Source organism: Mugil cephalus, chromosome 14 (assembly GCF_022458985.1).
Source record: "Mugil cephalus isolate CIBA_MC_2020 chromosome 14, CIBA_Mcephalus_1.1, whole genome shotgun sequence".
NCBI lineage: Eukaryota > Metazoa > Chordata > Actinopteri > Mugiliformes > Mugilidae > Mugil > Mugil cephalus.
The window spans coordinates 9850715-9877032 of NC_061783.1; the positions used below are offsets into that span (position 1 = coordinate 9850715).

The 26318-nt window shown below is 43.1% G+C and overlaps 2 protein-coding genes across 2 annotated transcripts; one reads left to right on the forward strand and one right to left on the reverse strand.

Moving 5' to 3' along the window:
- Positions 1 to 1206: 1206 nt before the first annotated feature.
- On the forward strand, positions 1207 to 3164 carry dlx5a (distal-less homeobox 5a). The gene is made up of 3 exons (XM_047605388.1): positions 1207 to 1826; positions 2225 to 2409; positions 2670 to 3164. Exons 1-3 carry the CDS (start codon positions 1469 to 1471, stop codon positions 2982 to 2984), a joined length of 858 nt encoding a protein of 285 aa, XP_047461344.1. The 5' UTR covers positions 1207 to 1468; the 3' UTR covers positions 2985 to 3164.
- Positions 3165 to 7118: 3954 nt separating this feature from the next.
- On the reverse strand, positions 7119 to 9277 carry dlx6a (distal-less homeobox 6a). The gene is made up of 3 exons (XM_047605393.1): positions 8633 to 9277; positions 7748 to 7941; positions 7119 to 7518 (listed from the first exon to the last, which is right to left on the reverse strand). The coding sequence occupies exons 1-3, from the start codon at positions 8937 to 8939 to the stop codon at positions 7279 to 7281; spliced, it is 741 nt and encodes a 246-aa protein (XP_047461349.1). The 5' UTR covers positions 8940 to 9277; the 3' UTR covers positions 7119 to 7278.
- Between the last annotated feature and the right edge of the window lie 17041 nt (positions 9278 to 26318).

Sequence of the window (26318 nt, forward strand, 5' to 3'; positions counted from 1 at the left end):
AACTAGTCAACAAGCGAGAAGGAAGGAAGACGTTCATGTGGGGAAGTACTTCCGGGATAGGAAATCAGGTAAGTGGGGCACTCGTTAGTAGATCAGATGGTTGAGCGACTACTATCAGGAAGACATTTATGGAAGTCTGAGATTTTATGTCAGCTATATCTTTCTCCACTTCCACAAATTCAAGAATTTAATGATGTTTATTATAAAGACAATTAAAAAAAGTTAAATATTAAAATTGGGCTTTTATTTTTTAAATAGTTTGCTCGTCTAGGTTTTTGTCCACAATTAAACTTTATCTGTTATTCTATTTTTAATAGCTCTGTTTATTTAATATTTTAGCTCTATCTATCTGTTTCTAATATCCATCAGAAGTAGAAGACCAGTTGTAGATGTTTAGTGGACAGTGAAAGTCGGGTTTATTGCAAGTGAACTGTGGTTGTGACAATGTATCAAATACAGTTACACCTGTTGATCTACAACTCCGAAACTCAGTTTCTTTTTTATTTTATTTTACTTTGTCTAAACAGAGTCATAGCATATTGCCAATGTTTGTGTGGCATTTTTAAGCTGATATAAAATTAACCAGTCGTTTTTTATTCTTAAAATAAAAAACAGTGTTTGTAGGTTGGGGTATCATACTTCGTTTTATCCACTGGTCGGCGCTGTTCACCACTGAATGGTTATATCGAGCGTTGACTTTTTTTTGTGGGCTCAGCAGCAAGCTTTAAAAGGGGACAACACAAGGTTAATACTAAACAGCATAAAGATGTTGGATATTCTTTTAATATATCGGGTGTATTGAATCGTTTAATGATCTGTGCTCAATCGAACGTTGCCTGTTAAAATGGAAAATAATAACGAATGGGTTCATCGATGCTGTTCTGTTTAATGTCATATTTATTTTAACTATGAGATAATTGAAAAAATGAATTTCACGCTCTCATTTGCGCCGTAATGAATTAATAATCAGGTATAACCTCGAGTGTGATTTAATAAAATGCATAAATAAAGCATGATAAAACAACGGCAATAATCGGTCAGTCCTGCAGCAAAGGGGCCTTTTTGGTAATGAGGTTTTGTTCCTCTAATCCTTCCTTTTGATGAATTGGCGACACCGTAATAGCTCCCATTGATTGATAGTATAAAAACACAACAATGCAGCCCCATAGCCCGGGTGGTTTCCCCCCTTATAAGAAAGCTGGCGGAGTGAATTGGGTGTAGCTGTGTCTGTGTGCGCCTTGGCCAATGGAACCAGATCCTCCCTGCAGTGCGTAAGAGCGCGATTTAGGATTTAACCAAGTCTTTGCTGCGGGGCTGGCTGCAGTCTTCACCAGAGCCCGACGGCCCGAGAGCCTTTCAGCAATGCCAGTGTAGTTTTCGCACCACTTTGGAATCAGACTGCCTCGATTTCATTTTTTTATCATTTGCTAATTAAACAAAACACAACCCACGCGTCTCCTCCCGAAGTATGACTGGAGTTTTCGACCGGAGGATCCCGAGTGTGAAACCTGCAGACTTCCAGAGCTCATTTCAACTCTCCACCATGCACCATCCGTCTCAGGAATCACCTACTTTACCCGAGTCCTCCGCCACGGATTCTGGCTACTACAGTCCCGCCGCCGGAGTCACTCACGGCTACTGCTCGCCCAGCTCCACCTCGTACGGGAAGCCTCTCAATGCCTATCAGTACCAGTACCCCGGCGTAAATGGATCCGCTGGAAATTACTCGACAAAATCCTACACTGATTACAGCTCGTACACGACCCCCGCCTACCACCAGTACGCAGGGACTTACAGCAGAGTGCAAGCCCAGCAGAGTCCACAAGGTATGGGCCTTAAGGTTTTTTTTCGCTGGAAAATAATAGCTTGTTGTTTGGGAATCGAATTGCCAGTAGATTTGCATGCAACTGTCTCCATTGTTCTCCATTTGTCTGACAGTTCTTCCATTAAAAATCTACAATTGTGCAAAAATGAAACTAAGTTTAAATACCTTCCATTGTGTGCTTATTTAAAACCCACGCATTCTGTGTAATTTAAAAATATTTTTCAATGTGCATACTTTCTCTCTTTTTTTTGCTTCAGTGACACAAGTTTAATTCACATAATATTTTTTAGATATTACGGTAGCCTGTGTAGGGTACATCATAAAGGGAAAAATTTATGAAAGCGTACAATTAAAGAAAATTGGTGCAGATGTTTATTGCTGTTGTGATTATTTGAACAGAAAAGGAGATACCCGAACCCGAGGTGAGGATGGTTAATGGAAAGCCGAAGAAAGTGAGAAAACCCCGGACTATCTACTCCAGCTTCCAGCTGGCCGCCCTGCAGAGGAGGTTTCAGAACACACAGTACCTGGCGCTCCCGGAGAGAGCCGAGCTTGCAGCCTCGCTGGGACTCACGCAAACACAGGTGGGGTTTTTTTTATTTTTTATTTTTTAATATCATTCAGTTTATCCAAATTCTTTCGAAGGTGCGAAAAATCGTGTTGTTATTTTAATTGACTCCTTAATACATTACTGACTGCTTTGGGTTTGCTTTGTGCGTTTTTACGCACGTATTTGAGCGTTTTTCTATATTGTCTGAGCCTGTTGTATTTTTGTTTTTGTTTTTTGTGAAAATAAATATGAAATATTAACAGCTATGATTTTCTTTCTTTTTTCCCCAACCAGGTCAAAATTTGGTTCCAGAACAGAAGATCAAAAATGAAGAAGATCATGAAAAACGGCGAGCTTCCCCCGGAGCACAGCCCCAGCTCCAGCGACCCCATGGCCTGCAACTCTCCACAGTCTCCGGCCGTCTGGGACACACAGGGTCCTTCCAGGCCGCACAGCCTACAGCCACAAAGCATCAACACGACGGCTTCTAACTTTTTGGAAAACGCGGGGTCGTGGTACACCTCAGCCGGCAGCAACATGACTTCCCACCTTCAGACCCCTAACTCGATACAGCACTCGTTGGCTCTTGGAGCGGGGACGTTATATTGAAAAGCCCTGTTGTTCATTTCATTTTTTTTTTCTCCTTCTATGGGACTCGTGTTCAAATTTCAGCGGAATATGCAATGTATTTGACAGTCATAGAAGATGTAAACCGTGTAAATGTGTGCATGTAATTTATTGCATTTTGAAAGACTATTAAACGTTTAAATGGACAATGGAACTTTGAAACCTCCCGCCTCATTGCAGTTTTATTATAACCCGTCTCTGAATACGACGCCACCGCCATAGATGATGTTTGTGAGCCTCAGGTGACATTTCACTCACGGCTGTAGATCACAGCGTGGAGATAAATGTTTTCATCTGCCGTTGCAGCCATGATATGAAGTTGTTATTAAAGTGCGTTCACAACTGCATTTTTTTTTCTAAACTCAACAACTGTCCTGGAAATATTTATTTATTTGTTTGTTTTTAATTTAAGTTTCCTTTTAGATTGAGCCAGATGCATTCTATATTTGCAGTGAACAGAAAAGATCAGAAATTACAGGACAATTTTCAGACTGAAGGGACATTTTAAACTAAATAATTTTTTAGAGAAAATATGGATTTCACAGCGAGTCAACCAGAATGATTACAGTTACTTTAATTGAATGCTGCTGTTTCTTGAACTGGATTGAATTGCGCTGCAACCGTTGTTTGATTTTTGCAGCAGATAATAACAATAGTCCAATAATAATATTTTGCAGAGGCTTTTGTTTGCAAATGTCAGTAAACACTCATGTCCTTCATCCAGCTTGTATAAAACAATCAAAAATAATGGTGATATTATAGTTCTGGTTCATTTAATTAACAACTAATCCTGATTGGTAGAATAATTTTTATTATTTTTATTCTTATGTTGTCTCTGATCAAAACTGGGATGACCACCCTCTATATTTTTATTTAGTGGTGAGAGAACCTGATTGAGGCTCTCAGGTGGTTCCAGCTCGGCTGTAAAGAAAATGCCTGCTCCCAGCAGCAGACAGTCTACAGTCGCTCTCGCTTTGTGTCCCCTACAATTAGCCGCTTTGAATGGCAGAGAGGAGGCGAGGGGGCGGCACGGAGATCTGAGACAATCCGCATTCCTGTGGGGGTAGACCGGCTCCAGAGCTCTGCCACTCCCGGCCGCAGCCCACCTTCCGGGTAAAATTAAAAAAAAAAAAAAAAAAAAGGACAGGAAGAGAAAAAGAATGATCCTACACAATTTCACCGTGTTATTAGCAGGCAGTAATACCACCACTGCAGCTGTGGGAAAAAAAAAAAAAAAACGCTTAACAAACCTTGCCACTGATGGACATTTGAGAATTGATCTGATTGAATTTGCGCGTAGAGAAATCTGTTCTTTTATTATTATTATTATTATTTGTTTTACAAATTCGATCTTGTTGCAAATCCAACCTCGCCAACTCTCTGTCACGCACACACACAGGCACTAAACAATGCTGCATCTGACCCACACGCTGACCCATGCACCATTTCCACCTGACAGGGAATCCTCTTCCTGATTGCAGCACCGCTGAACGCACTTTGCGCGCGCGCGCACCCACTTCTATAGAGCGCGCGCTTCTTTTTCCAAATCCAACGCGCGGCAGTGATTTCTGTTGTTTTCAGCCTAATTTCTGTTGTGGGCTAAACACGGGCAGGTCGCGCGAGAAATTGAGACGGCCGCTTTGCGCGCGCACGCGATCGAAAACACGGGCGCGCGTGCGCGCGCGACCTCGTGCACGGGCATTTTTGTGTTTCTGTCATGCACAAACCACTAGTATGTGTCTGCCACCATCCATCTCTACCCCCCCCCCTCTCTCTACACACACACTAGTGGTGCCATTATATCGAGAGCCCCCGTTTATTTCCAACCGAACATTTTCCACTCAGCTAGTTTCCCCCCGTTTTGCAAATCGAGTCTAAATAATGACAGTTAGCTTTACTGGACAGCTTCAACTGTAACACTCCACAATAATTATTCTCCAGGATTAGGGCCTCCATTATCATAATCTGGACATTGACAATTACCTATAATTTGCAAAGATGCGCTTGGTTCTTGATTGCAGAGGGCTTTTTTTTTCAAGCTCGCCATCACTAAACAGTGACAGTAATAACAGCTAATTTTGCAGGCAATATATAAGAGCTTACCGGGGTGTGCAAACACTTTCCCACCTGGATTTGCTTATTCAACCACCAGCAGTAAAAGCGTGCAGCGCTTCTTTTTTGGTTAGTCTATGTTAGAGAAGCGGAGGAAGGTAAGGAGATCTTTTCTGTTTCCAGTTCGATTCTTAAGAGGAGAGAGGCGGTCTCTTCACCGAGATAGAGTCAGGGCAGGGGGAACTGCGGATAAGGCTCTGCTTTCTTAAAATCTCGCTTATTTGTTTTTTTTTTTAATATGTTGGACAGTGTTTGGGCTGCGTCTGTCTTTACGAGGCTTGTCGAGGCGTTGATTTAATTCGACGGAGTTGGGTGAAACCTTGCAGCGCTGGTGGCTTTTATACCTGGGAAGTGTGCTGTGGTGCATCAGCTGCACAGAGCAATGAGTGACACATCCCTCTCTGCATCCCCACCCCCATCTTCTGCACTCTATCTATCTATCTATCTATCTATCTATCTATCTATCTATCTATCTATCTATCTATCTATCTATCTATCTATCTATCTATCTATCTATCTATCTATCTATCTATCTATCTATCTATCTATCTATCTATCTATCTATCTAAATCTCTTCATCAAATTTACGAAACACGACGAAACGCGTCAGTCTGGAGCTGAATGCGCGCACAGCAGTGTATTTGTGAGCTCTGTTGATGTTTACTCGACTGTGGCTTCGGGCTCCCTGCAGCCCGAGCGCGGCCCCGGGAGCAGACAGGCCCCAGCCTGGGGGCCCAGGTACACGGGCTGAATGCGCGCCAGTGGGACATCCGCGACGTGACAGCTGCACGAAGCTTTTCAGCGTCGTAATTTCAGATAATATCCCGAGCGCTCACTCTTCTCGGCAATTTGTATATGAATAACCGAATAATTTTCCCCTTTGTTCCATCTGTGCTACCTCAAATCCAAATAAAGATGCCTTTTAGTATTAAAAGTGGTAGAAAATTACAGGTAATTATCTTTGACGGTAAAAACGCTGTAATCAGCGGGCTACATCAAAAATTACCCTAATTATGCCTGCATTTATGAGAATGGGGAAAAAAAGCCTCACTTGGATAAAAACCCACAAATTGTCCCAAATATCTCCTTCATATTGAACGCCACTGCAGCTGGCTGCTTTGTTCAACATCGATCCCGTGGAGCTTGGCATTTAACGGCCTGCATTAGGACGGAGAGAAGGGAGAAAACATTTTGTCAATACTTCTAATAATTGAGGGTGAAAATGACAAGATAAGCTGGACCTGGAGCAAATGTCTTTCGAGGTGAATGTAGGCAGCGGCGGAGGAGGGTAAGTTAATTTCCTCTGGTGTTGAGTGCGTTTGATAAATCTATATACTTCTTCATCATCCACTGAGAGCTTGGATTTCTTTAAAATGTTTACTCTGGTGAAATGGGCTTTTCACTGCGCACTGTGTCATTAACTTATGCTCATATTGTTTCTTCTGAGCTTGCATGCGCCAGGGTGACGGGAAATAGGCCTTTTAATAACGTGATGTTGGCCCAATATGAAGCATAAAAAGGCCTATAGTTGAAAGGGAATATCTATTTGCTTTCTTTTCTTTTCTTTTCGTTTTTTTTTTTTTGTTGGAAATCATGCAACAGCAGGCATCTGTTTTGAGTCACGGTTTACTCAATCTGACAAAACATAAAAAGTGTATGTACAACTAAAGTCGCAGATTATATTTACAGACAGACAATTTGCTTGGTTTTGCATGTTGAAGAAACAACCGAGAAAAAAAAAAAAAAAAAAGCAGTCAGGAGTCCACCATGGCAAAAAAAAAAAAGGTTCATGGCGCCACAGCGCATGGAGAATGTAGATAAGCAGTCTTTGCTTTGCCCAAAGTGGCCAAAATGTCACTGATAGTATTTGGTATATTGACGTTCAGGTGTTGACATGAATGAAAGCATAACAGATGCGAGCCCACTGGACAGCCATGTACGCTATTAAAAAAAATGGTTAGTTCCCTTGTTTGTGTCACCACACCGAGCCATGGCGGTGTTTTATCCTTCAGCAGAGGAGCAGCAGAGGGGCTATTTTTCCTCCTCCTCTTCCTCCAGCATCCAGTCTCTGCGCTGACACAAATTGTAGGCTACGTTTGGAAACTGCATGGCGGAGACCCGGAGGCCTTCCAGACAGGTCGCTGACCTCCTCGTCTCGTTAAGTCTATCTCTGCATTGAGTCTTGGTGCGGGGAGGAATACCAGTGAGAGTAGCCGGGCATGTAGCTGTTGGCCGGCATGTTTACTCCTTTGGAAGACGCCGAGACGTCCCATATTGGAGGGATGGTCGGAGAGCGCGGGGATAGGGACATAGAGCCCGGCATGGGGTCGCTCTCGTGTGGGTTGCCGCCTTGCTTCAGCAGCTTCTTGAACTTTGACCTTTTATTCTGGAACCAGATCTTTACCTGCGCGGGGGGAAGAGAAGGACGCGTGTAATTAGCAAATAAGAACCCGTGAAATTCGTTTTATTTACGCAGAATGGCAAGAATTAATAAAAATGAGTGCCACAAAAAGAAAAAGAAAATAAGAAATCTAATGTTCAATACAAGGGGATTAACATAAATGCTGATATATGAATTTGTTGGAGGTGGTGTAAAAATGTAGAGCGGTGGATATTTTTTGCCCTCCTCGTACCTGTGTTTGTGTCAGTCCTAGAGAGGCAGCCAGCTCGGCGCGCTCCGGTAAAGCGAGGTACTGTGTCTGCTGGAAACGGTGATTCAGAGCTTGAAGCTGCAAACTGGAATAAATTGTCCGAGGTTTGCGGATCTTCTTGCCCTTCCCGTTAAAACGAATCTCCCCGTTTTCGATCACTGTCGTTTTCTGCTGCTCTGCAACAAAAACAAGCAATGTTATTATTCGAAACCACGGCCAGACTGCGCCCATTAATTGTGCAGGGAGACAGCAACGTGTCGAGCGCACGAAAATATCTGTGGATAAATTCCGAAGCGCCGAAAGAGGAAGAAGAAGAAGAAGGGGAAAGAAAGAAAGAAACAAGTCGAAATGCAGGCTGATAAACGCAGGCATCGCTCATCGCCTTTACGCGCCGTGGCAGCCACAATCCTCATACGCTGTCATATTTAGGATATTGCTGGTAATGACATGTCAATTAAATGCTAATTACAACATTCAAGGCGTGCGGGCTGCCTAATTTCCACGAGTAGTTGGTGAGGATTGCACGGTCGAGATGATCCCACCCCGGGCATTAAAACAGGTTTTGTGGGAACTGAGGGGAGTGCTAAACGGGACGGCGAAACAGGCGCAGGAGGAATTAGCCGGTGCCATTTACGCACGACTTTCTCCGCTGAAATCGCCCACCTACGCGCGGTACAGCGTCCCCGAGTTTGGAGAGGCCGACTTGGGCATGGCACCGACATTGGCAGCAAGAAAGGTTTGATCTCCGCCGTGGGCCAGCCGTGCTATCACGAGGTATGCGCTAATAATGCTGTCAGGAGGCGTCGGGGATGGACGTGTCGCGGTGCATTTTTTTCCGTCTTGGCCGGCGAAAATGGGGTCTCTTACCTGTGCCGTCTAACCTTGTCTGTCCTCCCGTGTTGTTGTGATAGGATGGCAGGTACGGGCTGTGGTGCGGATGGCTCACGTAGGGGTAAGGTAACGACCTGTTGTAGGTGTTGGTCCCGGGGTACGGGGTGTTGTCGTGCTGGTGGTGAGCGTGTGAGCCGGAGTGGAGACAGTGCAGCGGGTAGTGGCCGCTGGCCATCGACGGGGAGCTCTGCTGTGAGTGCGACTGCTGTCCAAACTCCATGAAAGCAGACTTGGACGAGTCCTGAGCCTCCAGACCGTCAGCCATCGTAGTCATGGTCATCATCGAATTTTCTGCCTTGAGAGCACTCACCCCCCTCTCTCTCAAGACCAAATCGGTTTTCTCTCTCGCGCTGTGCTGTTGTCTCTCTCCCCTCTCCACCGCGAGCAGATATTGTCCTATTAACACCCGAATTTCCCGGAGGCGTCTTTATTTCCCCCCCTTGTCCTGTGATATTCTCACTCAACGTGGCGGAAGGTAGGCATAAGTTAAGGGAGAGATTTTAAGGTGGATTCTGTTAAAATTGAGCCCTTGCTTCCAGACTTGATGCAGACACTACAAGTAAAATGGTTTGTCTCCAAAGGGCAGCGCCTTCCGATTGGTCATCCAACCCAACGTCATCAGTGCTCTGCGCTTCACGGAGACTTGAGCTGGAGTTAACCCACCTTACCAGCTCCCACCACAACTATGGGGGAAATAATATGTGGTGGGAAAGACGCCTAATTCCTACAGACAAGCTTCACACGTAAAACCAGTTCTCTTGGAGTTGCCGAGTCGATTTTGTTTTTTACTCAGACCTCCAAATTACGCACGACGCGCAACATAATGTGCACGTTTATTTAGGCAGATGAGCAAGCGGTCCATGTGTGCCTCTTTGGCTTTAAGTCCTTATTTCCCAAAGTAACTATTTGCCAATAGGGCAGCGTCACCTAAACACCACATCTAGGAATGTTTGACTCGAAATAGGTTTTAAATTGAAATCACACTAAATCATTTACACGTCGGAAAAAAGATATATATTAATCTTCCCAAACCAACTGTTATTGTTTAGGAGTTTAGGGAGAATAAATGTTTGTTAATCATATGTACACTGACTTGGATGTGAGTGGGTTTTTAAATAATACAAATGATTTTTTTTTTTTTTTTTTTTTTTTTTTTACATTTGTACAAGGTTTTTGAATATTTTGTGTCACTATACATATTTATACTGGATGAGTGATGCGTTTTATGTCAGTGAAACTCGGAAAACAGGTGGAACAGCTTTGGAAACTACTCGTTTTTTATTTACAATATTGCATCTTTGCATTTATTTTTTTTATTTTTTACAACGAATAGCTGATTAGATAACACCTATTTATTATTATTATTTTTTTATATATATATATATATATTTTTTTTTTTTTTTTTACAGTGTAGTATTTGCTTTGATGTCTCTTAATGAGCAGCCCCCTCTTTAAACCCCCCTCTGCTCTGAATGTAACATATATTATAACTGTTCGTTTTTTTTCCTGGGGCTACTGACCATATGATTAGGGATCCTCAGACAATTCAAAATTCAGCACATGTGACACATCAAATAACAATATGCCTGAGGTACAATAGGTTATTTTGCAGATAGAAGGGTGGATACCCAGATAAACTGACAGTGTCTTTTATCCCTGCTGTAATGTGAGGCCTGATAGGGTCCTCAATATATGTAAATTATACAGTTTGTCTCTGAGGGCTGCGATGTTCGATTCACAAATAAGAATAAAGTAGTATTTTTGCTTATTCTAATGCAAGAGATATTCAAATCATGTTTTTCTACACCGCTTTCAGCACATTTTCTGCCGCAATGTAGCATTTAGCGATTTCACCAAAAAAAAAAAAAAAAAAACGGGCGACGAAAAATAATTATGGTTGCAATCAAGTTACTACGAAAACCTATTTGATTAGCGGCCACACTTTACTCAAATTGCAGCTATAAAATTAAGAACAATTCGCCTGTAATGATTATGGACTGGATTTATTTTGGGAGGGTGGAATAAAAGTGGATATAGCATAAATTATCCCCTAATTATACGCCAGTGTGGCCTCAATTATCCTCTTATCAAAAATGGTTGTCTAAATGCAGCGTTTAGTTTCAATTTTCTCCTCTTCTGTAACAAGAACTTGGTACCTTGCTATTATCGTCAGCTACGGTTGTTATTTACTTTGTGGGATTTAAAAGTGCACAACCCAGCCGGATAATCATTTTACTGCAGCGGACCAAGAGAGGAGCACAGAGGCAGGGATGAGAGCCGAAGGCAGAGATGGATTTGTGGTATTCTCCTAGACTCTTTAAGATATTCATGTATATAAATATATTTTTTAAGAAAAAGAAACGTCTTTGCCACCAGGAGGGCTGCAGGTAAGAGCTTCATTCGAATGATCTTTTGGTGTTCACTGGTAAATGATTTTACTGCATCTGATAACCCTTTAACTTTACGCACGCAGTGGCCTTGCAGACCTTGCAGGAGTCAGCACACCTTGGTCACCCCTCAGTGATCTAACATAGTGGCCAATTCCCCTGCCCGCGTTCCACTTGGACACGCAGAAGAGAAACCAGATCCTATACCTTTTCTAATCGCCTTTGAGTGCTACTACAAAGGCATACATGCGTTGCAGGGATGTTAGCTGCGTCCCTGTGGACTTAAAAAAAAGGAGAAAAAAAAAGAGTTCGATTATGTGAGACATCATTCCTCAGGTTTTTTTTTTTTTTTTTTTTTTTTTTGAGGATCATGCGTGCGCTCACCGCGGGATTATTAAGTTGCGGGATAGCAGTGTAGGATAACGTCAATGTCTTGGTGTCCCGCAGGCGCGTTGGGAGGCTCTTCTGTGCACACTGAGATTAAGTGAAGTGGTGAAAGGACGGATTTGTTTGAACAGAGATAACATGACATATTCGACCTTGGTGCTTTTGAAATGTTTAAGATGCATGCGTGCCGACAGCCGTGTCTGATTGCTGCATAAAGGAAGAGGGGCCTGTATGGGTGTTATCGGTGGACAGTTTCATTATTATTATTATTTTTCAAATAATTTACGTTTTAAATTTAGGAAATTATATATTACATCCTCGACGCAGGCTTCACTCGGCGAATCACGCCTCATACTGTACTCTGCCCTATTAATCTTGGATTATAGGAGTTCATTGCCCTATTCTTGGGGGGGACATTATTTTACATTTCAGCTCGTCAAAATGTCAATCACAAAATGAACCGTGTTCGGCTGCAAATCTAGAAATCACTTTGTCCCTAAGTAGATGATTGACCTTCAGCACAATCAATGGCCGCGGTGGTTTAACAGAAGTGGTCTTTATTTCCAGCTGTCTTATAAACGCTGATGAATGACTCTCTAAAATCACTCCAGTATCCAACCGCTGGGGCTGTATCAGGCCCGGGATTTCCCTGACATCCATTGTCTGGGATGGGATGCATGAAAACTGAGAATATTTTACGCCGCATTCACCGGCGCGACCTGGAGTTGTGTTGTGGTTAACGAAATCTTTGGGGTGGCGTATTAACTCAAAGTGGTAATATGATAAGATTTATGCGACAGGGACACACAGGGTATCTCTCATTTACTTCAATTTTCTGAATGTGCATCCCTGGCTGTTGTAACATCGCTTGTCTTTTTTTTTTTTCCTTTTTTTTGTGTGTCGATCTGGCCACACGTGTTACTCATATCTGAGCGTGAACGCGGAGTTCCAGCAAGACACGGGTCATAATTGTAATGAGAGGCCGGGTGTTTGCGGTCGGTCCCGCTAACAGCTATTGACCGGCTTCCATGGAAAAAGCCACCTCCTCGGTTTCTCGGGGACCGGGCGGTTGGAGGACGACGAGACGTGTCCCTGCAGAAAGAGACCGAGAGGCACTTAAAGAACATGTCTCCCTTCTCCACAGCGCAAAGCCACTGGCGCTGCACAGACAGTCAGGCGTCGACTGCTCTCCATCTCCGCCGTGTGAAGGGCGGGAAGTGGCGAAGGGGAAGCGCAGATGCATACCACACACAGCTGTCAGTATAACGTGGTTCATTGTAACTAGATTCTAGATGGAGCAAACCCCCACAAACACACACACAGAGAGAGACACACACCAGCCCAAAATGATCACCGATCAGCCCTTAATGCTCCAGTAGAATTCACCCAGGCCCAAAACGGCTGCGCGAAGGCTTTTACGCACATAAATTGCGCACATCGTTCTAATGTAAACCCACTTATGCACAGCTTTGATGTGTTTTGTAAAAGCGTGCAACTACACCAAGAAAAAAATGAGTGCGGTTTTCCCATAAAGGAAGCCATGCGCTCCCGGGCAGACGACTGTTTACAATAAGTTTCGCATCATAAATTGGGATCGCGTTGTCTCTCGAGTAAATGGAAAAATTGGCACATGCGTTGGCCCCAGGTGCAGGCCTTCAGATGGCCCAAGAACACCGAGCTGGTAGCGGAGCTAAATGACCTCAAACAAGCAAAGGCCTGCACCGCTGAGTCTCCACAGCCTCTCGTAGACTAATGGATTTAATTTGGCACGACTGAAGCTGCACTGGTCTCGCTCAGGGCCCGTGTCCTAATTAGGACTGCTTGTTTCTCTTGTCGCCTTCCTCCGCTGCATGTTTAGGTCCACCTTGGGGATTGCATCGCTCGCCTTTCTTGCACCGGTTCCATTGCGTTTGTATTTAGTCATTTGTCACTGAAATGGTGCAAAAAACAAAACAAAAAAGAAAACAACAAAAAAACGATGGACAATAAGATTTAAACAGTTGAGCGAATGCGCGCGAAGGGGTGTGGGAATCGCCACTCTGACATCATATTTCTGGCCATAATATTAGTGATACAGTAATAATAAAATAAGGAGAAGGTAGTTAGGGGTTGTGTTGCCCATTTTGTGTGAACAATAAAACGGTTTTATTGGTTAAGACTACGCGTTACGCGTGTGATTTGACTATAACCAACTCCAACTCCGTGCGTACCAAGTCAATAACAAAGGAGCAACATACAAAAAGTTGATCTGAATTTTATGTTGGTGACAAATAAGACCAGTGAGTACCCGGGGGTGCAGCAGTCCCCCCACTTTTTCCTCTCTCTCTCTCGACTTAATACGCGACATTATTAGGTCTGACAGCACAGTGGTCGGTCTTGAAGGAGAGGATTTGGTCGGTAGATGACAGACAGGAAGGCCAGCAATCATGGGCTCCTTTTTTTATCAGAATGTACTGTTCGATGCCGTTTATCCCTGATGATAGAAAATTGCTCTGTTGCCAGGACGCTGCCGCCGAAATAGAGGGCAGGAGCAACATTTCCATTTTCCAGTTTGAAAGCCATTGAAATGAATTAGTAAAAATGAAAAAAAAGGGGGGGAAATGAGAAAGAATCCCCTGGTAAACAAAGGGGGAGCAAACAAAGATACCATTTTCTTTTGCCGAGAATCCACCCTCCTCATTTTCCCGTGTTTTTTTTTCTTCCTCCTCTTGCAGCAGCAGCAGAGAGAAGGTTTTACTTCAACAGTTGCAAATCACATGCTTGGCTTCTAATGTAGTCCAGGGCCCGGGCCTACTTCAAAGACAATCATTTATTTCCCAACCTCCTGGAATAATTAGAGTGCCTTTTCATCTGCCGTGACAGTGTGTGTGTGTGAAAGAGAGGGAGAGAGAGAGAGATAGAAGGAAAGAGAGAAATTAGACAACGAGGAGCATTAAGCAAACTCCTGAGATGTTTAACCATTGGTCACAAATGAACTGTAACCTCTCACTGTGGAAGAGACCTGAACATTAAATAGCGAAATATTTGGACCAACAACTAGATATCCTTCTATGTAATATAGTAGAACCCATAAATATATATGATTATATATGTAAGGACAATATTTAAGTCGTTGCCTTTGTTCTGTTATTGTGCAGTATTTGCTTGCAGTGTTTGTTACTGAAGCATTTTGCGTAATTTACATTATTATTTTACAATAATATTTATATTATTCTTATTCTTATTATTGAGGGTTATGATAATGCTTCTAACGCCACAATCATCATTATAATTATTTTTATTTTTTCCATTTTCTGGGTGTTATACTGTTAAAAACTAGTTTAAAAAAAAATCACCAAAATGTGACTTTTATTTTATTTTATTATATATATATATATTCAAGTATGAAAATGGATTGTTGTCTACAGTGTTTTGTTGGTCTAGTGGTCCGTTTTCGTTAACTTGATATAGGCCTAGTTATCTGAGGATTATTCTTCCGACTGACGTGATGCGCGGATGCCAGCGGTAGCGCCCGGATTGCTGGGGGTGAGCGGGTGAGCGGGTGAGGGGGTGGGGGGAATTTGCTTTTGTTTGTCCGAGCAGACAGGCAGGTGTGTTTTAAAACGTCCACGGCCTCCAGTGGCACCGGAGCCTGATAGATGGAGAGATGTCACCCGAAACCTGTGTTATGGTGAACACCGAGGAAAGGAATATCATAGAATGTGAAAGGACGCAAACTGTCCCGGAATAATAATAATGATAATAAAAAAACTAATAGCAATGTTTAATTTCCCGTAGGAATAATGTGAAATAATTATAACCTGTTACAGTGGAACCATTATGGTGGGAATTTTATGTGAATTAACAGAAATTAATATGTCTGTATTCCTAATGTGGTGTGGCATCCCTTGAAGCAACAGTCATATTGTAGTAAATGTGAAGACCAATACCTCACACTTTATTATAAAAATGAGCCATTCTTTAAAGACCCTTATAGATGTGAAGTAGGTGTGAGTTTGTGAGGTATAATCTGGACAATTTTGACCGTGAGGCCTAAATTCAGAGCATATAGGCTGCAGCATGAGTACGTTTAAATTTCAAATCTCAACTAAATGTGAGACTAGAAGCCACTGAAATATCACTAAACTGCTGTGGAATAAAGGTTTTTATCTTGCACCAGATGAAGCTTCGCACTTATGTCGTGCAGACTCAGTCACTCAAAAGAAAACACCTACACAAATGTTCTCCTGCATGCACACAACAGTCAAAAACTAAAGAACTCAAACAGGAAAGTCCTGGCCTCTCTCTCTCTCTCTCACACACACACATATATATATAGAAATGAATGCCCCACTAGAGGAAGTGCTGCACACACAATAGCTAAGACTGACTGAAAAATAAAGGAGGTTGAAATTTAAGAGCGCAGTGTGAAGTGAAGTGGAAGGAAAGTGAAGAGAAAGGGAGTCACACCTGGAGAGATCCAGTGTGCAGCGTGGAAGCAGCCTGTCTCTCTCTCTCTCTCTGATGCTGCTCTGGTTCTCATGAGGCTGCAGGAGTGTGTCAGGTGATATCTGCACACCTTTGTCCACTGCATCTTAAGACACTCCTACCTGAAACGCCACTGCAAGGCACAGCACGGCACAGCTCGGCTCGGCTCTGTGTTTTCCTTCTGGCAATTAAGTGTGTTTTTCTTTCTTTCTGTTCTTTTTTAGAAAAGCCTGTGTATTTGCAGACACTATAGGCCTGATACTGAAAGCCCAGAGTAGTGAAATCTGTTCGTGTAAAACCACAGAAACATTTTTTTTTTCTGCTGCACAGTTCAGTTCTATAGTAGATAATAATACCTGAAAGTGCACAGATCCAGCTGTTGTGCTCACACATATTTATGCAAAACTGTTTTATATTTACTTAGCATTTATTATTATGACAAGGCCCTGGCTGTATGCTCTGTTTCTGCTGAAGCTAACTGTCGCACTGCATTTGGTCACATTTCCAGTTTGTTTTAAAGCTTGTATTTTAGTATCGAACCTTTGGAAACAGGGATAAAAACCAGTAGACGCTTCAAAACGACTCTTCCAGACTCCTGTTAAATATTAGCTTCATCTCGTGTAGGATTAGATGTTGCAGTAAATGTGCAAAACCCTAAAATCCAGTGCTATTTCTTACAGGTGAACCCTCTTAAAAGAAAACACCCTCACTGCTACTGCAGCGGAGCAAACATCACGTCCCATTTCTACTTCATTTGAAGCATTTAAAAGTTTGTATTTGGTGTAATACTGCAGATAAGCTTTAAAAAAAAATGCCTAAATATAAATCTATTAAAACATTTAATTCATTCAAAATGACCTTTTTTTAAAAAAAAAAAAATATATATATATATATATATATATATATTATATCAGAATTTGTTTATGGCCGAGCAACACATTTAAACTTCATGTAATGTGGCAGGAATATTTAGAAACAAAGGCAGGCAAGAACACTGACAATAAAACAATAGTCCGTCCTATAAATAATCAGAATAAATTACACAAAGTCTCAGATTTCGTGAGCTGCCGCTGACATTTTAATGAGATAAATGTAAAAGCTGTCATTATGAATCAACTGAATTGCTTCAGCAGGGCCTTAACCGCGTCCTCTTATCTACAAACCCATATAAATTACTGTTAAATGTTCGTAGCAGGACAGTGCAGGGGTCTCCTGACTTAACAAACCACAGATCACAGGTCAATGATTTGGCCGGGAGATCAAGTCTACAGCCAGACTCATAATATCATTCATCTGTTGCCTGGGGGAAAGAAAAAAAAAACAAAAAAGGCCTTTATTTTCATTTTACTCTGAACTGTCAGATTTGAGTGGAGACATTTTTTAGGACTTTGTCCATTTGGGTGAAGTGAAGGTAGCCAATTATTGTCATCATTGCCCTTGAAAATGCATTACGCCTCACCTGAGGGCTCACTCAATCAAAGAGACTGAAGGAGCGATTAACAGATGACTTCTGACCTTAATCCATCGCAACATCACCACCACCCCCCCAAAAAAAGAACCACGCGCCAATCAGCGTTTCTCATCTAGCTTCACGCTGCAAACTTTCTTACTCTTGACATTCAACCTTGGCTAGGCCTGTGGCTTTGGGAACGTCGACCTTCATCGTTATTGGTTGAACGTACACGTAGTCTAAGTTTGATCAATCTTGAATAGTTTTGAGTGAGGTTGTCAGTATTATTGCTTAAATATTTTATTTTAAAAACATAGATATATTGGGAACACTTTGGATGAGGTTATTGGTAGTACGTGGACATGTATTAAGTCGGCATATACCAGAAGATTTTTAACTGTTATTAGTGTAGTTATGAAAAACAAATGCATTTACTTGTCAATTCACAGAACCACGAACAGTAAATCTTAGCTTAATGCAGGTTATGATGTTCAACATTTGTGTAAAAATAATCGAGGGAGCTGTTAGTTGAGCTGTGTTTTTATTTTGGAGGCTGTGGTTTGTCGTACTATTGAATGGTGCTGTGTTTCTGTTATTTTGGCATCCCCATTTCAGTCCGCAGTCTAAACGCCAGAAACACTTTTGAGTTTAATTCAGTTTAACAGCGCCACACACTCCATCACCCTCCTCCACCGTGACCGTGCGGCTGAAGCACCACCTTTCTGATGCTGCTTCGACGTGAACCGAAACTGGTGAAGCTAAGGTTTAGAGCACGGCTGTTTAAAATGCGTTAAAATGCGTTCGTTGTCACTGGTGTACTTAATGATGCGGCCAGTGAGTGTGAATGCTTTTAATTCTGAATCGTGCACAGATAAAGCCCGGATTGGGTTGTTTGTGTCAATACGCTAACACAGAGTGAAGCATTTGAAGATTTTTTTAATTCCACTGAAGGAAGTGAATAACTGTAGTTTAAATTTTAAATGCGCCGCCTCTTGTGTCAAGGCTTTTTTTTTTTTTTTTTACGGCTAACATTAGCATAAGTTAAAAGATTAAACACGGGGTCAAGCGTCGTCTCTTCCCGACCGAATGATTATTAAATAGCTTTAATCTAATAAATCTACTCTGTGATGTATTTCATTTCAACAATATCGATCTATTTTTTATATATATATAAAAGATAAATGATTAACTTCTTCTTTCTTTGTTTCTCTCCAATGCTTCTCCCTGGTTTTTCCATCACGCCCACCTTCCTCTTATGTTCTCCCCACCTCCCCTTCCCCCTCCACCTCCACCTCCCCGTGTCCAGGCACTGGTCTCCATCTCATCCCCTTCTCTCCTCTCCATCTCCCTCTTCATACCCACTCTACCCCTCTCGCCCTTTCCCCTCACCCCACCACCACCAACACCACCACCACCCTTCTCCTCCGCTCACCCCAAACCCACCCCAATAGGTACGCCTCCATCCCCTCTTGGCAGCTACACCCCCACCCCCCACCTCCGTCTCTCCACCCTCTCCCTGGTTGGTTTCCACAGCTGTGGTGAGTGAGGGGCAGATGACCGGAGAATTGGCCCCTGGGAGAGCGCTGAGCCATCCTGGTGCTATTAGGCTCGTGGCTAATAATAGGTGTTTCAGACCGGGGGAAGATCAATCAGGGGGAATCATGGGGAATGTTCAGAGCAGCGCTTTTTACACATCGGCCCAGATGGATGAAATTACACTTGTCAGTTTTTAGTTGCATTACTCCCAAATTGGTTGTCTACTCTTTTTTTCCCCCTCTCCCTCTCCCTCTCCCTCGCTCTCTCTCTCTTCTCTCCTTTCTCTCTCTTTGCCCCCATTCATGTGTCAGCGGCCCGCTAAAAGGATTCGGTGGTGAAATCCCTGTCATTTTTGTCTTTTCCCTGTTTAGCCCTCAGCCGGCAACTCTTTTGCCTGCATACATGCACTTAGGAGAAATCAGCCTAAGATCTCGTCTTATGGCCGGGGACAATTTTCACGTTAGAGGGAAGTGACATCCTGGATGTGCTCTGCATGTATAATAAAACAATTCAGTCAGACATTCAGGGCGGAATAAAGGAAAATGACAAAATGAATCATCTATTGATTGATGACTTATTTCAGTGTGTGTGTTTTTTTCAAAATCTCCAACGTTTGCTAGTTTGCTGCTTATTTTCTGATATTTCCCTTTCATATAATTTTTAATTGCACGCATGTGAGTATTTTGGACCTTTAATAATAATAATAAAAAAAAGACAACTGAAAGTCATTAGCTCAGGGAATCCCCTACCTGTTGTTATTTTATAGATTAAAGGACTTATCAAGATTGTGTGTGAAATAATCATAATGTATTTCCGATATTAAGATTTAGCAATAATCTGTACTTAAACCAAATTGGTATATGTGTAAAATACAATAATTATATTGTAATTGCAGAAAATAAAACTGTATAATTGCAATGTAATTAAATCTGTCAAGAGCAAATGAAATATCCAGGCTGTATCTGCACTGTTGAATTAAATTGAATAAAAATCACCACTGTACTCCTTGTGTGTTTATTTTAAACGAGAACTGAGTTTTGAAAACCTTCCACTCTAAAGTTGCCAGAAAATGTTTTTTAAAAGGAAGCACGCAGACAGGAACAAAGCTTTTTTTTTCTTTTCTTTTCTGCAAAACTGACATAATGTCATGAGAGATGTGAGCCGCACCGTTGCTCCGCCACCATCCTTCCTGCACCCAAAGGCTGTTCTCCTTCGGCGACCGATGGGCTGAAAGATGTTTCTTTTTAAATGTTTCACCAATAAAGCAGAGGAGGGTGTAATGGCGAGCTAGGGACGTTGGTAATTGAACAACCGGAGCAACGCGGAGGCACCGAACAAGCTCGGTGAGGTGTGCGGCGTCCATGCCTGGCACAGCATATCACCTGAACCCTTAGCTGTTACATGATAACTAGCGCAGCGTGCCGGTCGGAAAGGTGACCACGGAGGCTGAGAGGGGTCGTTTTGATGCAGCCACACAACAGCTATTTGTGTCAGTGTCATTTCCACTTGTGACTAGGCGTTGACAGGCTAAAATGTTCGGTGTTTACGCTGCTTTCCGAGGTAACTTGTCCTCACATTAGCCATTTCCTCGTGACGCGGCTCCCGGGCTAAGTCTCCGGCTCGAAGGGGGGTGAAGCATTGATATATTAAAGTGCTTGCTCGTGTTACCCCCGCGTAAGACAAGCGGCTACTACACCCCGCCATCAAAACACCGGCATGACAATCACAGCACAAGATTGGCTGCGCGCGCTAAAGTAGCTGCTCTGAATAGCTCGCTGGGGAGACTTTTTTTTTCTTCTTCTTTTTTTTTTCTTTTTTTCTTTCCCCCCCCCACTGGAAATCAATACAGCCCCCAGATGTTGGGGTCTCCCGGTCCACGGAGATGTTCCTCAATGTCTGATTGCACAACGGAGAAGAGTGGAAACAGAAAGGCTCTTTTGACTGAAAGCGCGGTGACCATGGGGGAGGGAACCAGGGCCTCTGAGAGAGAGTCTCCTTAGCAACAGGAAGAAAATTAACATTGACATCCTGACTTCCCAGCAAAAAACTCGTCTCAGGGCTTCTGCTGGATATTTCCATGGGGTGAGCATAAAAAAAAAAAAAAAAAGAGATGTTCAAAAGCTGATATAAAGACACGCATTCCCTGCTTGTCTTCCATTTATATTGAAATGAGTTTTTCTCCCTGTGCTCGGCTTGTGTGTAGTGAATACAGAGAGTCCTAATGTATGTATTTTGCTCATTTTACTGTGTCTGGCGTTTCCGCGCCTCTCCTCTGTGACTCTGTGTTTGCCTCCCGCTGTGGTAAACACAACATTGCTATGATAGCACATGCATTTCAGAAAGCTCAAAACACACCGCAGAGGAGCCGAAACATTCTCTCTCCCTCTCTCCCCCTGCCTCCCTCGGTCCTCTCCCTCACTTCCAGCCAAGGTATTCAGCTCCCATGATTGCAAACACGCATAATGACAGCATCTCCCGGGGGCCGGCGGAGGTACCCCACTGATGCTGAGAGACTCTATCCTGTCGTCACACTGCAGGAAATTTGTCGGCGGTGCGCGCCGGAGCCTGGTGAGCTTTGGCAAGGCCCCGCCAGGAGCTGGGCTGGCTGTTTTTTTGTTAATAAAATGAAGTGCAAATTGTGCCAGGCTCGCGCGCATTGGAACAGCTCACTGCTTCCTCCCATTACGAGGCCAGGGCGAGTGCCATGGAAGCATAAGCGTGAATACATTATAAAGTAATGAGGAAACATCCAGGAGAGGGTCACAGGGGGCGTCAAGCGGCTCCAGGGGCCTTGCGAAGAGCTTTCACTGCGCTCCGTGATGGATTAGTCATTCGCGTTTGAAGAGCGAGCGAGAGGTGGAGTTCAACAATGTTACACATAGCAACAGTTGCTAAGAGTTGCGGGCGAGCGAGGCCTATTCAGCTGGTGAATGTGTACAGTTTGGTGCTGAACTGGAATATAGGTGAATAGAGATCGAGCTGCTTTTGCGTATCAGTGGCGACGATGGTGACATTTCAGACAACGATGCGCGGCATTCGCGAACACAGAAACACGGCTAGGAATCATGGGTGGCGGAGTGGATGGCGGATGTTGTACGAGCCTTTTAACAACCGCACCGATATTTGGGAGTTTGAAGCAAATGTGGCCATGACAGTCGGATCCTCGCTGCAGCTGGAGCACAAAAATAAAGCCCAAAATACAGCCCAAAAATAAATAAATAAAAATGAATCCCTACACTCTGTTCGCCATCGCCACCGGCATGAATTATCAAGAGCTATTTTAAACCCAGCTCTGGGTGACGCGTGACAGAACACCTTGAACTGTCATACTTAACCGTGGAAGGCAGCAATGAGTTCCCGTATATAGACTCTCCCTGCCAATCACGTGTCCACATTCTATACATTCCCGTGGGGTGCGATGGGTGGGTGGGGGACTGGTTTGAGCCCGGTGCTTTAGAGCCACTTTCAGTTTCTCCGCAGCGCAAACGCCCTCCCATTGGCATTCAGCCACTGATGAGCCTGCCGAGCCGCAATGGAGTCGCCTGATGGAACGCCATGGCAACGGCCGACACCTGGCAAGAGTTCATCCCACCTCCTCTCTTTTCTCTCCCTCTCCTCCATCATCTCCCCCCCCACCACCCCCACCCCCCAGATGCTGGAATATATTTCCCTCAGACTGACTGAAAGCCCCTGTGAACAAATAATGGGTGCACGCCAGTCTAAATAAAGTGCGGTTTATGAGTTGTGGTCAGAAATGTCTCCCTCTGCCCCCCCCACTCCCCCTCCTCTCCTCTCTCTTGCTCTCTTTTTAATGTTCTGCACAAAAAAACCATTGCCAACATTTTTTTTTCCTCCTTTTTTTTCAGGTCATATGGCTGGTTGGTGATTATACAAAGCCATTTTTTCCTTTCTCGCAGTGAGGCACATAGTCAAATAAAAGAGAGCGGCTCCACACCAGTAGTCTGCAAACCCATTTTGTAGAATGGAACAAGACTCTCAAGCCAAAACAAACCAGCGTGTCCCTTTGCCATTTTTCAGCTCCAACTTTTCAATAATACGTTAGGCCTCGGCGCTGAATAAATCTTCTGTAGTGCTGCCTCAACCCGGCTGTGTTATCAATTAATCAAATTAATCAAGACTGGAGGGAGTTTTGCAAGATCCTTGCAACTGGCTGGGAGGCTGCATAAATGTTCAAGTAAACCACTGTTTGATGGAAACCCCAGAAGTATTAATCACATAAACCAAACCTAGTGATGATGGAGGATCCTGTGGTGTCGTTTGAGAGTTCTTTGCGCTGAAATCAGGTTCAATTGTTTGTTCAACATTTGGGGAATCACCAGCAGTGATCTGAGACAACTGATTGATTTCATGTCTTTAACAGACTCAAAACATACTTAGCCTCATAGTTAAGACTGGGGAGAGAAAAATAAGCCCGCAAATGATCGTGTGTATCATTTATCCTGTGAATAAAATGTAAGAAGGATGTAGGACAATTTCATGGTTTCGGGAAGAGCTAGCTAGTGAATACGCCAAAGCTTTACCAACAACATTTGAGGAGTCGTGTTTGGATGCAGTCTGAATTTGACACCAATGAAAACCTTACTATGGTAACACAGTTTGCTTGGTGTATGGGTGTAAAGCTTGGTTCAGAGTCACGCAACACATACACAAAGAGCCTATGCAGGAGGCCTATGCCAATGTGTATTTATTCTCGGGCGCTGATGTGTTGACATTATTCTGTGTTTCATACAATAGTGACGGGCTCGGGTTGGAGTTGGAGCTAATAAACATTGGGAAACAGTTGCTTTTACTGAAATCACTGCAACAAATAAGGGAGAAGACGCCTACGGTATGTTGGAGACCGAAGCAGGCTGGGTTCTGAAACGAGGAAAGGCTTTCCAGATCCATCGCAGCTGATGCGGTCGCCACATTCGCAGTGTAACTAGGGAGGTGTACGTCAGGAGCTATAGTGAACCATAAATCTGGTTCCGTGTTAGTTGGCTGCTCAAGTGACACAACAGAGGGACTGCTAGTGCTCTCTCTTCACTACCGGTTGTTCCAAGATTGATTTTGGGGGTTTTAAGAATGACAAGATATATTCACTGACAAACTCGTTGTAGTTCTAGGTATTAAATAACCTGTGGTTCCCTATAACCTGATAAAACATGATATATAAGACATCAGAAGCAATAGAAGTAGATGGTAACTCACTATTTTAAAACGTCTCCAAGGGATTTTCCACCATTCATAAATCCACCACCTATCAACACCTGGTTTGGCAACCTGCGATTAGTGGCTGGATCAGTGCAATGATTTGGTAAAGCTTCTAGTCTGAGTTTATTTGGGTCTGGACCCATAAACGTGCCTCATTTTGCCTCCTTAAATCTAACACGAGGAGGCAAAGTGAAAAATAAAAATAAAATAAAGATGGCTGCTGCTGCTGCTATAAAATCAAGCCTTTGAAGTTTCAGGGAGGAGAACGGCACAATGGGTCGTATTTTAAAACGTAACGTCTAGCAGAATTATGTCTTCCCTTTCAACAGCTCCCCGTTAGATTTATTGTCCAGCACACAGAGCGTTCCTCTTTCTAACGTTTCTGCAGCAAAGCATGTGGCCATCGCCAAATAATTTATGCTAAATTGCCAAAGCTATAGGAGGCACGGAGTAAAAGTGGAAAGGAGAACCATTGGATGGTGGCTCATAAAACCGAGAGACAGAGTAATAATTTTAAATAGTGTAATAGAGCCACGTATAATTCCAGTAGGCGATCATGCTGTTCTCACCATAGTCACGTTTATGGACGCACGCAAGGTGGAAAATACCTATTTCAAAGTTAATTACGAAAGCACTGCACTAATAATCACTGCGTGAGCCATACAAGCCTCTGCAACGTCCAGGAAAACTGCATTGCCACACTTCTTTTAAAACTTTGCAGAAAGTGTGGTAAACGTTAATGTAAAGTAAAATAATAAAAAAAAAAACACATGTACAACTCCTTTCTTTTCCGTCTTCCTGTGACCAATTGTGCGTACTGTGCAACGTAATGTGTGGCTATTATTTAAAGGGTTTGTATATAAATAGCAGCCGCCAATGTTCATGGAGATGGATTGTGTTGAACTTGCACAAAAAACTCCATCAGTGATGATAGTTTCCTGTTAAAAAAATAACTGAAAGTTAACACAAATTTGAGATTTGATCTGTTGTTTTGTCAGAACCGTAAAGTATCGTGTCATCCACAGTATTTAATCCCAGACTTTGGAGCTGCTAGCAATGTTAATGAGCATTAAAAAGCTCTTAAAGTGTAATCATCTTCCTGGACCTTCCACACGATCTCTGTTTGCACTATCACTCCCAACCACAAGCTACTCTCCTCCAGGCCAAGAGTCATGAAACCAGAACCCTTGAATCATCCGGCTCACACTAAAAGGTTATGGAAGCTTTTATAGTCATGCGGTATGGTGGAAAAAAAAAAAAAAAGAAGACACGGCTATGATTTTGCTTTCTGTACAACAATCCTACTCTCAGACACTGTAGGCATTCACCAGAACATGTTGGCTGTTCCCAAACCCGTCTCTGTGGGAGCAATTATTAGGTGGACGCCTTTTGTGTAAATTGAACAATCGCATGTTTGTCCGTTCACGGGAAAATTAGCGCAGTTCACAGGAAAACTGACCCTCCCATCACGCTGCTGAATGGACGGGCTGGGATGGATGTGAATGACAGGTGTGAAGTGGCCAAAATCCTTTCTGCACAAGCAAAAACAATAGCCTTTGTCCTCGGCGGAGGGAGACAAACAGGTGACAAAGAGTTTGCGCGTGACAAGCTACATTACTGTGACGTGTGTGATATTTGTGGGTCCACGGGGAGCCAGTCAGTAACGGTAGGTTACCGACAGGCAGGATCACACATCAGCGGGGAATTGGACTTTGATTCAGTATGTTGGCTGTTTATGACATTTATAAAATATATTCCCAGAAGAAAACTTTGGTCCCATCTCAGGGCATGTTTATGCCTGTTTAAGGAATACTACTAATGCTTGTGAGACTATGATCAGCGCTAAATCGTTAGCATGTCGTCTGCTAAGAGCTTCAGTCTACTTCTTACAACAGTTTCTTGTCATGTTTCCAGAATTATCCAGAAATGTAGCTAATTTCTTTTTCTGCTGGTAGTGTGATAACACGATTAGCCTCTGGCTAGCGAAGGCAAACAGCTGATCTCCAGATAACAGAAGATGAATATATGGGCCATGACTTACTGTTAGACGGATGATGACAAGGTATTTTTATGACTAAGGTACAACCATTTTGTTTAAGGTTGGTTGGTTGTCATACCTGGCTACAGGTTGTGATAGGGTATTCTGCTTTGTTTGCCTCCATGAAACATTAGCCTTAGTCACTACTACCCAGACTACACATGGACTGTTACCAAGGAAAAC

Excerpts from the sequence above, each read along its gene's own strand:
- dlx5a (XM_047605388.1), top strand. The coding sequence starts at position 1,469 with ATGACTGGAGTTTTCGACCGGAGGATCCCGAGTGTGAAACCTGCAGAC. Across the intron at positions 1,827-2,224 it reads AGCCCAGCAGAGTCCACAAG|AAAAGGAGATACCCGAACCC; the intron begins GTATGGGCCTTA and ends TTATTTGAACAG. Across the intron at positions 2,410-2,669 it reads TGGGACTCACGCAAACACAG|GTCAAAATTTGGTTCCAGAA; the intron begins GTGGGGTTTTTT and ends TTCCCCAACCAG.
- dlx6a (XM_047605393.1), bottom strand. The coding sequence starts at position 8,939 with ATGATGACCATGACTACGATGGCTGACGGTCTGGAGGCTCAGGACTCG. Across the intron at positions 7,942-8,632 it reads GACAAGGTTAGACGGCACAG|AGCAGCAGAAAACGACAGTG; the intron begins GTAAGAGACCCC and ends TTTTTGTTGCAG. Across the intron at positions 7,519-7,747 it reads TAGGACTGACACAAACACAG|GTAAAGATCTGGTTCCAGAA; the intron begins GTACGAGGAGGG and ends CCCCCCGCGCAG.